General features: G+C 40.0%; 1 protein-coding gene across 1 annotated transcript in view; it reads right to left on the bottom strand.

Annotated features, from left to right (window-relative positions):
• Positions 1–13,012, bottom strand: part of tcea3 (transcription elongation factor A (SII), 3) — a 32,579-nt gene that overhangs the window by 10,218 nt on the left and 9,349 nt on the right. Inside the window, exons 6-13 of the mRNA XM_088328109.1 lie at positions 8,860–8,973; positions 8,608–8,697; positions 7,226–7,468; positions 7,087–7,149; positions 3,198–3,257; positions 2,894–2,962; positions 2,765–2,821; positions 2,068–2,142 (exon numbers count right to left, since the gene is read on the bottom strand). Coding sequence (XP_088184235.1) covers positions 2,068–2,142; positions 2,765–2,821; positions 2,894–2,962; positions 3,198–3,257; positions 7,087–7,149; positions 7,226–7,468; positions 8,608–8,697; positions 8,860–8,973 — 771 coding nt within the window. The remainder of the gene's footprint in view (positions 1–2,067; positions 2,143–2,764; positions 2,822–2,893; positions 2,963–3,197; positions 3,258–7,086; positions 7,150–7,225; positions 7,469–8,607; positions 8,698–8,859; positions 8,974–13,012) is intronic.

The raw sequence follows: 13,012 nt of genomic DNA, 5'->3' as shown, positions 1-13,012 counted from the left end.
AGATCAAAGAGATCAAAGCCAGGAGAGAAAGCTTACCACGTGTTGTGAGTCATCATTTGATTCATATTTAGTTTCTTTTGTCTTTTATTAGCATATTTGGTATTGGAGTAATCCAAAAGTAATTGAAAGTATTCAAGTTAAAGTAACCCTACCCAACCCTGGATACAACATACACATGACATATGATGTAGAGCTACCAAATACTGTGAATCTTCCGTAGTTTAGTACACCAGTTTATAGAAAAATATTAAATACAACATTTCTATGAAAACTACCAAAATACATATATTTTTGGGGGATCAACCAAAGGACGGGAGCATAATTTTCCCAAAGCAAAATGAACTCTGTTTCCACAACTTGGAGGGCACTGGTAATTTTCCTAAGACTCCTATCTATGTACAAACAATAAACTGCTGTGATGTATAATTTATTATGCTCTCACGCCATCTAGCGACCAACATTATACACAGCATTTGAATATGTGATTCCTGCCGAAACCAATTAAAATGCGCTTACGTGCCAGTGTTTTACTCTATCCTCCAATCAGAAATCTATGAAATAGTATAAGAAAGAGGGATTATTTATTCCAAGAATGCTCATCCACTGTCACGGTTGCCATGGCGTCAAATTGGTCCCAGCCGTGTGGCGCTAGGTTCTGTCACGGTTGCCACGGTGCCCAATTGGCCCCGCCCATGGACACCAGCCGAAACACATTGACAGATTGGCCCCTGGTAGTACTTAAACGCTGTCTTTTGAGCCGTTCGTTGTCAGAGCGTCTGCTAAAACTCCTGCTAGATTCTCTGTGTTATGCCAAGTCCTGTGAATCTCTGTTTTTGCCTGTGTTTTGATCCTGTTTTATTTTCGGCCCGATCTGTTTGATTTTGACCACTCCTTAGTTCTGATTCTAATCTACTTCCGCGACCATTGATCCCCGGATCGAGTGTGCGTTCATTCTTCCTCTCCCCAATAAACTGTGAGTAACGTTACGCGATTGGGTTCTTATTACGGTTTCCTGTCCTGGTTCGTGACATCCACACTAAAAATGATGGCAGCCAAAACCTCTGAATTTTCAGCCATTGAACCACACCCTACCAGTGTGGTACCCTCAATTGAGGAAACACTGAAATATAAAAATAGAAATAAAAACTAAAAACAACTGCAGAACAAAACAGAAAAGTATGAAATGAAAGTAAAGTATTATTCAGTAATTATTTGGAGGACTACTTTTTACTTCTACTTGTGTGATATTATTCTGAAGTAATATTAAAACCTTGGCGCCACGTGTACTTTGGCGCTGCACTTTGGCATGATAGAATAGAATAGAATAGAATATACCTTTATTGTCATTGTTACAACATGGGATGTATTTTGACAAGGAAATTAGACGTGGCACTCCAGGTCCACATTTTACAGTGAGGATATAAGGAAAACAAAGAGATAAAGGAACAAAGAAGATATTTGTACTGTCCTATTTGTATAGGCTTTGTTTTCCTCCGGAGGGGGGGTGTATGAGGGGGTGAGGGACAGACAGAGATGGGCGTATCCAACTAGATGTTTGATCTTACTGTATACACGGTCCAGTGTTTTTTTTCCCTAATTGCTCAGTCCACGTATTGAATGGATTTGGGAAGTACAGTCCATAAACATGCCCGATTAAAGTCGCCGGCGACGATAAAAGCTCCGTTGGAGTGTGCAAGCTGCTGTTTATTGATAGCAGCGGGCAGGAGATTTAGCGCTATGCTACTATTAGCATCCGGTGGAACGTTAGCATCCGGTGGAACGTAAACAGCAAGCACAATGACCACAGTTAGCTCTCTCGGTAGATAGAAGGGTCTACACGATACTGCTAGAAATGATTTGATGGACCGAAGCGTGTACTTCAGCCGAAGCATGCACTTAGGCACCAACTTCAGTGCCAAAATACACTGAAGCTTCAGGTTTACTTCGGACCCGGTGCCTTACATCAAGTCAATCAGACGGGCTCGGAGTGGTTCGGGCTTTTATACCCGCGAGCCGGGTCGGGCTGGATTTCTTAGGCCCGATCTTACCTCGAATTTGGGGGTTTACCTTTCATTGTGGTCAGTGCTTGGCTTTCTCTGTGGAGGTCCAGGCAGCGAAACCTTTGAGCCACGAGACTCTCGCCTGTCACAATAAGTCAACATCATCATCTCTCAAGGCAAGTCATGTTTATTCATATGGCCCTTAATCACAAGGAGTCTCAAAGGGCTGCACAGATTATTGAAAACCACAGACTATTATTCAGGGTTGGGTAGGGTTACTTTAACTGGATGACTTTCGATTACTTTTGGATTACTCCAATACCAAGTATGCTAATAAAAGACAAAAGAAACTAAAAATGAATAAAATGACTAAATTTTGTGCAGGCTTGGGGAGTAACGGAACACATGGAATGGCAAAAATGATGTTGGCAAGCTGTTTGAATTTATTTTCATTTTGGTTCTGTCGCATTTTATGTTAGTTTTGCCGGAGATCAAAGAGATCAAAGCCAGGAGAGAAAGCTTACCACGTGTTGTGAGTCATCATTTTATTCATATTTAGTTTCTTTTGTCTTTTATTAGCATATTTGATATTGGAGTCATCCAAAAGTAATTGAAAGTAATCAAGTTAAAGTAACCCTACCCAACCCTGCTATTATTACACCATCCCCTGATCTAAAAACCACATGAGGGCAAGGAAAAACTCACAAACCTCAACATGAGGAAAAAGAAGAAACCTTGAGAAGTGCAACAAATTTTGCATGTACCTTTCGGATGTTAATTTCTTAGCAGGGGTTGAAAGGCTGTCCTGCCTTGAGTCCGGCCTGAGTAACGATAGGTGCAAGTGAAAATGTTTTTTCCGAACGAAAAACAAATGCAAAATATTCTGTGCAAACCTGTCAGGTTTAGTCGTGGTTGTATGGATTTTCAGTGGCTCGCTTAATTTGGAGTCGAGTGAGTGCTTCCTGGAAAATGGAGACAAGAAACATGCTTAGATTTGGGTCTTAAAGCAATGTGCTTTACTTAAGGTGTTTTGCCTCATAAACCTTTTTGTATGAGTAAATATTCAAAAATGGTTTCTTTTATTTTTTTTTAAACATGTGTAGGTGTAATGAACAAGTATTCCTATACTGCATCCCTGGATTACAAGTGATTAATCTCAACTGTATGCGTAAAATGTAAGACTCATGCATCCCCCACCTTTCCTTTTTCATATCCTTGGATTGTCTTCTAGCCACCTTGCTATCCAAACTGTCTTTCCTGCAAAAAAGAAGAGTCATTTTTCCCTTGTTTTATCCCCAATGTAATAATTTCACTTCTGAATTAAAGGGATAAAGGCCTTTTATCTTAAAAGCCCTTAAGCATGGATTGGTAACCAAAAATGTTGAAAGAGCTACAGGGAGTGCAGAATTATTAGGCAAATGAGTATTTTGACCACATCATCCTCTTTATGCATGTTGTCTTACTCCAAGCTGTATAGGCTCGAAAGCCTACTACCAATTAAGCATATCAGGTGATGTGCATCTCTGTAATGAGAAGGGGTGTGGTCTAATGACATCAACACCCTATATCAGGTGTGCATAATTATTAGGCAACTTCCTTTCCTTTGGCAAAATGGGTCAGAAGAGGGACTTGACAGGCTCTGAAAAGTCAAAAAATAGTGAGATGTCTTGCAGAGGGATGCAGCACTCTTAAAATTGCCAAGCTTCTGAAGCGTGATCATCGAACAATCAAGCGTTACATTCAAAATAGTCAACAGGGTCGCAAGAAGCGTGTAGAAAAACCAAGACGCAAAATAACTGCCCGTGAACTGAGAAAAGTCAAGCGTACAGCTGCCAAGATGCCACTTGCCACCAGTTTTGCCATATTTCAGAGCTGCAACATCACTGGAGTGCCCAAAAGCACAAGGTGTGCAATGCTCAGAGACATGGCCAAGGTAAGAAAGGCTGAAAAACGACCACCACTGAACAAGACACACAAGCTGAAACGTCAAGACTGGGCCAAGAAAAATCTCAAGACGGATTTTTCTAAGGTTTTATGGACTGATGAAATGAGAGTGAGTCTTGATGGGCCAGATGGATGGGCCCGTGGCTGGATCGGTAAAGGGCAGAGAGCTCCAGTCCGCCTCAGACGCCAGCAAGGTGGAGGTGGGGTACTGGTATGGGCTGGTATCATCAAAGATGAGCTTGTGGGGCCTTTTCGGGTTGAGGATGGACTCAAGCTCAACTCCCAGTCCTACTGCCAGTTTCTGGAAGACACCTTCTTCAAGCAGTGGTACAGGAAGAAGTCCGCATCCTTCAAGAAAAACATGATTTTCATGCAGGACAACGCTCCATCACACGCATCCAAGTACTCCACAGCGTGGCTGGCAAGAAAGGGTCTAAAAGAAGAAAAACTAATGACATGGCCTCCTTGTTCACCTGATCTGAACCCCATAGAGAACCTGTGGTCCCTCATCAAATGTGAGATTTACAAGGAGGGAAAACAGTACACCTCTCTGAACAGTGTCTGGGAGGCTGTGGTTGCTGCTGCACGCAATGTTGATCGTGAACAGATCAAAGCACTGACAGAATCCATGGATGGCAGGCTTTTGAGTGTCCTTGCAAAGAAAGGTGGCTATATTGGTCACTGATTTGTTTTTGTTTTGTTTTTGAATGTCAGAATGTTGAGCTGTTATATTGGTTTCCCTGATGAAAATAAATAATTGAAATGGGTATACATTTGTTTTTTGTTAAGTTGCCTAATAATTATGCACAGTAATAGTCACCTGCACACACAGATATCCTCCTAAAATAGCTAAAACTAAAAAAGCCCCACTCCAACTTCCAAAATATTCAGCTTTGATATTAATGAGACTTTTGGGTTCATTAAGAACATGGTTGTTGTTCAATAATAAAATTAATCCTCAAAAATACAACTTGCCTAATAATTCTGCACTCCCTGTATATTGGACCAAAAACACGTGTTTGGAGCCGCAAAAAATAGGTTTGTACATATATATATATATATATATATATATATATATATATGTATTAGGGGTTCAGTTATTAAATTGTTTGTGCCATTTCAATCGATCTGGTTCATCGAATCCATTTTCTTGGGATTAGTAATTCATATCAGAACTCGAATAACTTAAAGTAATAAGGTAATTGAATTGTTATCAATGTATCAAGTTTTAGTACCCTTCAAAGAAAAAAGATTTATGGTGGAGCACCAGCAACGCCTGGAGGTAAATGTGTTTACTGATTGCAGTAAAAAATTCGTTTCAATCGTAACGATTTTCAAAATTAAAGCTAGAAAAAATACCTACACTGTAGTAGGTGTCATGATTATTGATGTGAAGCACCTGTGCCCACCCGTTTGGCGCCAACTGCCTTGGACTCCCTGAATTGGCTCCCTGTCCCTATTTGAATCGACGTCTATCTGTCACCTGTTGTCAGTCTGTCTGTGAACCTCAGTTTACTCTAGGCAAGCTTTTTTCGACCCTGACTCACACCTGTTTCTGCGCCCGTCTGTTCCCCGGCTTCGACCCGTTTTTTGATCCTGACCATGTCTACTCTCCTGGCTTTCGACTCGTTGCTGATCCAGACCATGTTTTTTGCTCTCCTGTCCCGGCTACTGACCCGTTTTTTTTCCGTTCCTGACACCGCCATCGCTCGCCACGGAACTCCCACTTCCGCGTTCAGAGCGACCTGCTTCCTGCGACCAGCGATCACCGGATCGTGGGTGCAATCCTTTCCTTTCTTCCCAATAAAACTGAGTGAAACGTAACGCAAGTGGGTCCTGTCTCCATTCTGGTCCTAATCGTAGCGTGATTAAGGGCTATACAAATAAACATGGCTTGACTTATGATGAGAAAAACAATCCGATGTTTGTCATTGTATCAAGAAATTCTCTAGAAGAGATAACTTTCGAAAGAGAAAGTTTCTCGTCCCCCAAAAAAACAGTTTGAAGTTCTCTCATGTTCCTAACTGAGCTCCATACAAATGTATCTCTGCCTTTATATATGTCAACATTATTTCAACACAGACGCTTAAAACTGGACCATACTTATTTCTATATTATTTTCTTAACTCACCTTGAGTTTATCTTGTATTTTATCTTTTTAATATCCGGAATATTCTTTTAGGTATAGACGTACCGTAAATTCCGGACTATAAGCCGCTACTTTTTTCCCTAACTTTCAACCCTGCGGCTTATTCAGTGATGCGGCCAATTTATGTAATTTTTCTAATGGCCGCTAGCGGCGCTCGAGTGTTGCTACCATTGTCAAAGCATTATTATTATTATTAAAGCTTTGAAAACTCTCTCGGTGTACCGTCTTTCTTTATAAATATGTGTAACCCATGTATAATATGTATTAGCAACTGTATATTTTTGTAATGTATTTATTTGTATTTATTTTAGACAGTTATTCTGATATGTTTTGCACGGGTGAACGAAAAAGGAGGGGCGGAACAAACGCGGGGTGCCGAGTGGGGACCGCTAAAGTTGAGGGACAGACAAGGAAAGAAGAGGGGGTAAAAAGTTGGTTAAAGAAAAAGGAGTGCGTGAGTAAATGTGTTCATCTGATATATTTTTCCCACCCTTACCTTTGGAAATATACACTTTTTTTCTTGGATTACTTTCAACGGGACCCGGACTCTGCAGGTCTGCATCGAACCTTAAGTACCAGTATCAGTTTCCGTTCATTTTGCCGGCTGTGATTTTTGGACTTTGGACTTTAATGAAGGACATTTAGTCTCAATCGCGGGACTCGAAGTCAGGTTTGGGCTAATTTTGTGTTTGTGTTACATGTTTAAATGTGGGCGCATGCGGCTTATATACAGGTGCGGCTTGTGTATGTACAAAATCGTTTTTCCTCTTAAAATGTGGTGGGTGCGGCTTATAATCAGGTGCGCTCTATAGTCCGGAATTTACGGTATATAGTTTCTTTGTTTTTTTGCTCTGGCAACTGTGTGGACAGCAAAGTAAGAATTTAATTGGGCAGGGAATCGTGGTTCTTTACTGTGCATATGACAATAAACACTTTGAGTTTGAATTGAATATGGATTCAGAACTCTGGAAATGATTGTTTCACTTCTCCAACCTGACTCTCTTCACGCAATTTGAACTCTTCTGGGAGTCCATTTCCAAGTCTGCGGTATCCTTCCTGAGGCATAAAACATAAAAATGCTTTAAAGTGTTGCATCCCCTGCAGCTTTGACCCGTTATGATCCGAAGCCCACCTTTCCTTTTTCCCATCCAGCGAGGGGCGTTTGGGCGCAGGAGGGGGGTGGAGATGAAGTGGCAATGGAGGTAGAGGAGCGTTTGGATCTGGGGGTTCTTTTCTAAAAAGACAAGAAAGCTTAAGCCAAGAGTGTCGGGAGTACAGGTATATGCCACCTTTAGACCGCTCTGACCTCGCAGGTGGGGGATGGTGGTTAAAGGTAAACGGAGTCCATGGAGTGTTTGGTTCTTTTGGAACTTTCCTAATGTGAAGAAGACGTCAGCTTTTTAAAATGTGTTCACTGCACAACAGTGTTCCCTCTAAGCTGCGCGCGTGCGCAATTGCGCACTACTCGCACATTCTCAGCGCACAAGAAAATCTATCCAGCGCACAAAAACGAGTGCTCAAAATTACTAATTAAGAAGCGACTTAAGTCAAAGTTACAGTGCATGAAGGTAAAAATACACGGATTCCCCTGACGTTGTGTCCTAAATGCGGTATTTTGAAGTTGAGTCGAAGTAGAACGAAGTTGAGTAAAGTTAGTAGAGAACCGGCTTCTTCGGCTCGGCTCACTAAAAGGAACTGGCTCTTTCGGGTCCTAAACAGCTCTTAGTGTTGATTTTGCTTCTTTAATCCCAAAATGACCAAATATTATGTAGAATTATGCACAAAATGACTTAAAGGAAGGGGGAATAGAACAAAAAAGAAAAAAATACCAAAATGAAAAAGTAGTGAAAAGCTGAGAAAAAAAGGAAAAGAAAAAAAGAAGGACAAATTTAGAAAAAAGCCAGAAAAAAAAGAAAAGAAAGAAATGTAGGAAAAAATAAATAGAGAACAAAACTAAAAAAGTAACAGCTCGGAAAAAGTAAACACAATGAGATTTTTTAAAGGAATTTAAAAAAAAGTAGAAAAAAACACAGAATAAAGAAGAAAACGTTTATGTTGCATTTAAATAATTTCCAATTATATCAAGTGAATCTTGTTGCCAACATTGTACTTCCACTAAAAAATGTGATTAAGTACAGTTCTGTATCTTACAACCGACTAAATAAGCCCCCAAAAATGTTAATATTATGCGACAAAATATATCAGGAAATAAAAAGAAATGGATATCTTGTGAAAGAATTGTAAGAACAAATGACGTTTGTAGGCCGTACAACCTTTGCAATAGTACATGAGTCCATTCATTCAAAAGAGAAAAATAATTTTGCATTGCCGGAAACTCAGCAAAATGTAACGTGATGTCAAGTTTTGGACATGTTTGATAATTATCTTGCCTCACTTGGGATTATGGTTGCTCACTGTTGTTTCAAGCGTTGCTCACCGACTTTGTGTGAACGCTCAGACCCGTAAGGAAAATTACAGGGAACATTGCTGCACAACCATGCACGCGTGCCTGACCTCTCTTTCTTTGAGTCCAGTGAAGAGCGATTGGCCTTGGGGGAGGTAAGCCTGCGAGTTGGACCCAGCGAGGGGTTTTTGCCATCCTTCCTGAACAAATTTCACAAGTCAAGGCGGCTATTTTGCCTCCAGCGTGCCTCCGGGAGACAAGACATGCTCCCGGTAAAGACTTGCCGAGGCTCTGGGGGCATGCAGCATGCTCTGGAGCACAGAATAACAAGTCCATCATGCACTTTAGAACAGGAGGCTGACCTCTCTCTGTTTGCGTCTACAGGGGGCCGCTTAATTGGGAGTACGGGTCGAGCTGGCCGTGGAGGTGAGGGGATGCGGGTGGGGTAGAGGACGGTGCTGTCTAGAACTCCTTTCCTGAAATGAGAGGATTTTTTTGGAATGATCTACGGGCAATTTTACAAGTGGAGGTTTCGCTGCGGTCATGCACTTTGTGGACAAATTTCAACATATTACCTTTTGTTTTCTTTTATTGATGTTTACTATGTTTTGTGTACTGTTACCCAATTCTGAATCCATTGCATACTGGTCATCCTGGAAAGAGGATTACCACTTGTATCGTTCCACATATCATTCGGAAGGTTAAAGTCTTGGGATTCAAGAAATGCCAAACATTTCTTAGTTTCCATTTTATTTTTTGCTGGAAACTGTGTGGACAGCAAAGTAATAATTTGATTGTGCAGAGAAACGAGGGTTCTTTACTGTGCATATGAGAATAAACACTTTGAATTGAATGTAGTTTGAAAATAGACTCATCACAGAAACATCAAGATCGTTCTAAAACAAGATACCTGGAAAATATAAAGCCGCATAGCTCACCTAAGTTCTCTTGCAGCCATCACGTTCAATAATGATACGTAACCATGGTCTTCTGACAACCGTGAGTGTTGTAAATCCAGGAGAGTAAAATATTTACAAATACAGAATAGTAAAAAAAAATTCTCTATGCCGTAGTACAACCCAACTTGTGATTCACATTCATCTTTTTCGGCCAATTGCAGGCTTTGTTTCGCCCCTTTAGCCTATGCGAGCTTGTAAATGATAAAAAGGATCCGCCCCCTTTACCTCCGAATAACTTTAGCCAATAGTGACTGATTCAAATGATGATTGACAATTTGGTTAGGAATATGGATTCAGAATGAAAGCACCTTGCGCAATGTCTGACCATTTCCTTTTTTCTGCACTATGTTGTCTATGTTTGCACCAATGCATATGCTGACTATTTTTTGCACTATGATGACTTTGCACCAAATGCAATATTGCACAACCCTTACGATACCAACGGTATCATGACAACACTGTATGTAACATCCCACATGCCGACATTTCTTGTGTAAATACCATGTAAATTATAACTATAGCCTTATCCCCCTTGTTTTATAACCTTATCTTCTCTGTTCCTTTATCTTCTTGGCTCATACCTCACTGTGAATGTGTAAAACTGGAGTGTCATGCCCAATTTCGTTGTCACAATATGTTAACCCATTTTGTAACAATGACAATAAAGGTATATTCTATTCTATTATATTCTATTCTAAAATAATATATGAGGTCCTTGCTTTTAAGCACTATATTTAGTTTTGTAGTTATTGTGTAGGATTTTTGTTATATTTTTGTAGAAGTATTTTTAAGTGGACACAGAAAGTCACAATGGGGTCGGACCAAAAAAGTTAAGTCAAGTCAAGTCAAGTCAAGTCAAGTCAAGTCAAGTCAAGTCATTTTTATTTGTATAGCCCTGTATCACGAAGAGTTAACACCTCTTGGGGGCCCCCTAGTGGTTGCGGGGCCCTTAGCTGCCGCTTAGCTCGCTTATGCCTTGGCGGGCTCTGGTCACCGTGATGTCACACATTCTTTCCGAATTGGGAAAATGTGGCAGACCAGAATTCCTAAATTAAATTATTCAAATGTGACACAGGGCAGCACGGCGGCGCAGTGGTTAGCGCATGTGCGGCACATGTCTTGGGAACCTCCTGCGTGGGTTCAAATCCAGTTCCAGACTTCCTGTGCGGTGTTTGTATGTTCTCCCCGTGCTTGCGTGGGTTTCCTCCGGGCACTCCGGTTTCCTCCCACATTCCAAAAACATGCATTTCAGGTGAATTGGCCGGTCCAAATTGTCCCTAGGTGTGAATGGGCGAGTGAGTTGTCTGTCCCCGTGTGCCCTGCGATTGGCTGGCAACCAGTTCAGGGTGTCCCCTGCCCACTGCCCGATGATTGCTGGGATGGGCTCCAGCACCCCCGCGACCCTACTGAGGATAAGCGGTGTAGCTGATGAGATGAGATGAGATGAATGTAAAACACACACAAAAAACACAAATGTAACCATACTACCAATATTAAAAGTTAAAGCTTTACCTCTTGAGCAATGTTCCCTCTGAGCTGCGCGTGTGCGTAATCGCGCACTGCCTGCACATTCTCAGTGCACATAAATCTAGCCAGCGCACAAAAATCAGGACTCGAAATTGTTAATTAAGAAGCGAATTAAGTCAAAGTTACAGTGCATGAAGGTAAAAATACACGGGTTCCCCTCACGTTGTGTCCTAAATGCGGTATTTTGAAGTCAATGTCGAACGAAGTTGAAAAGTACTGTAAAGTCAGTAGAGTTTTTCGAGAACCGGCTTCTTCGGCTCGGCTGACTAGAGAGAACCGGTTTTTCGGCTCCAAACGGCTCTTGAGGTTGTTTTTCCTTCTTTAATCCCTACACAACCAAACATTATGTAAAATTGTGCACAAAATGACTTAAAGGAAGGGGGGAAATAGAACAAAAAAGAAAAAAAATTATCCAAAATAAAAAAGGAGTGAAAAGCTGAGAAAAAAGAAACAAAAGAAAGAGAAATAAGAAGGAAAATTTCAGAAAAAAAGCCAGAAAAAAACAAAGGAAAAAAAGTAAATAGAGAGCAAAAAGATAAAAGTAACAGCTAGGAAAAAATAACCACAATGAGATTTTTTTTAAAGGAATTTTAAAAAGATAGAAAACAAGGAAAAAGAAGAAAAAGTTTGTGTTGCATTCAAATAATTTCCAATTATACCAAGTCAATCTTGTTGCCAACATTGTACTTCCACTAAAAAATGTGATTAAATACAGTTCTGTATCTTGCAACCGACTAATAAGCCCCAAAAAATGTTAGTATTATGCGTCAAAAGATACCAGGAAAAAAAAAAATCTTGTGAAAGAATTGTTGTAAAAACCTTTTGCAATAATACATTAATCAATTCATTCAAAAGTGCCGGAAACTCAGCAAAATGTAACTTGATGTCAAGTTTTGGACATGTTTGATAATGACTTAGTTGCCACACTTGGGATTGCCGTTGCCCACTGTTGTTTCAAGCGTTGCTCATCGACTTTGTGTGAACGCTCAGGCTCGTGGAAAATTAGAGGGAACATTGCTCTTGAGTCAACCCTTGGGACAGAGCAAATTCAATTCTTTAACATAGTAGTTTTAACTCCTGAGTTACAGCTCCAGATTCCTTTTAACTCTTTAGTCCAGGGGTTGGCAACCCAAAATTTTGATTATAGAAATAACAATCTGCTGCCACCTACTGGATACATAAAGCTTTAGTCTGCCGATAACTGAAACACCCGCCCTGCTACTGTTTGTCAGCAATTATGAACTTATTGCTAATTATTTGAGATAGGACAATTCAATGCGGCACACCAGACAAGTTCTCATGGCAGAATAATGTACCACCGCAAGTTGGTTGAAAAACGCAGCAGTGGCTCAGGAGGTAGCGCGCTCGTCTTGGGTTCAGGAGACCGCAGTGTGTAGATAGATAGATTGATAAATAGATAGATACAGTAGATACTGTATCTAGATAGATAGATAGATAGATAGATAGATAGATAGATAGATAGATAGATAGATAGATAGATAGATAGATAGATAGATAGATACTGTAGATTTTGTAGATAGATACTGTAGATTCTGTAGATAGATAGATAGATAGATAGATAGATAGATAGATAGATAGATAGATAGATAGATAGATAGATAGATAGATACTGTAGATTTTGTAGATAGATTCTATAGATAGATAGATAGATAGATAGATAGATAGATAGATAGATAGATAGATAGATAGATAGATAGATAGATAGATAGATAGATAGATAGATAGATAGATAGATAGATACTGTAGATTTTGTAGATAGATACTGTAGATTCTATAGATAGATAGATGGATAGATTGATAGATAGATGGATAGATTGATAGATAGATAGATAGATAGATAGATAGATAGATAGATAGATAGATAGATAGATAGATAGATAGATAGATAGATAGATACTGTAGATTTTGTAGATAGATACTGTAGATTCTGTAGATAGATAGATAGATAGATAGATAGATAGATAGATAGATAGATAGATAGATAGATAGATAGATAGATAGATAGATA

This window comes from Urocampus carinirostris, chromosome 2 (genome assembly GCF_059441175.1).
Source record: "Urocampus carinirostris isolate Australia breed hairy pipefish chromosome 2, RoL_Ucar_1.0, whole genome shotgun sequence".
NCBI classification, from domain to species: domain Eukaryota; kingdom Metazoa; phylum Chordata; class Actinopteri; order Syngnathiformes; family Syngnathidae; genus Urocampus; species Urocampus carinirostris.
This window is presented reverse-complemented; position numbering and strand designations above follow the sequence as displayed.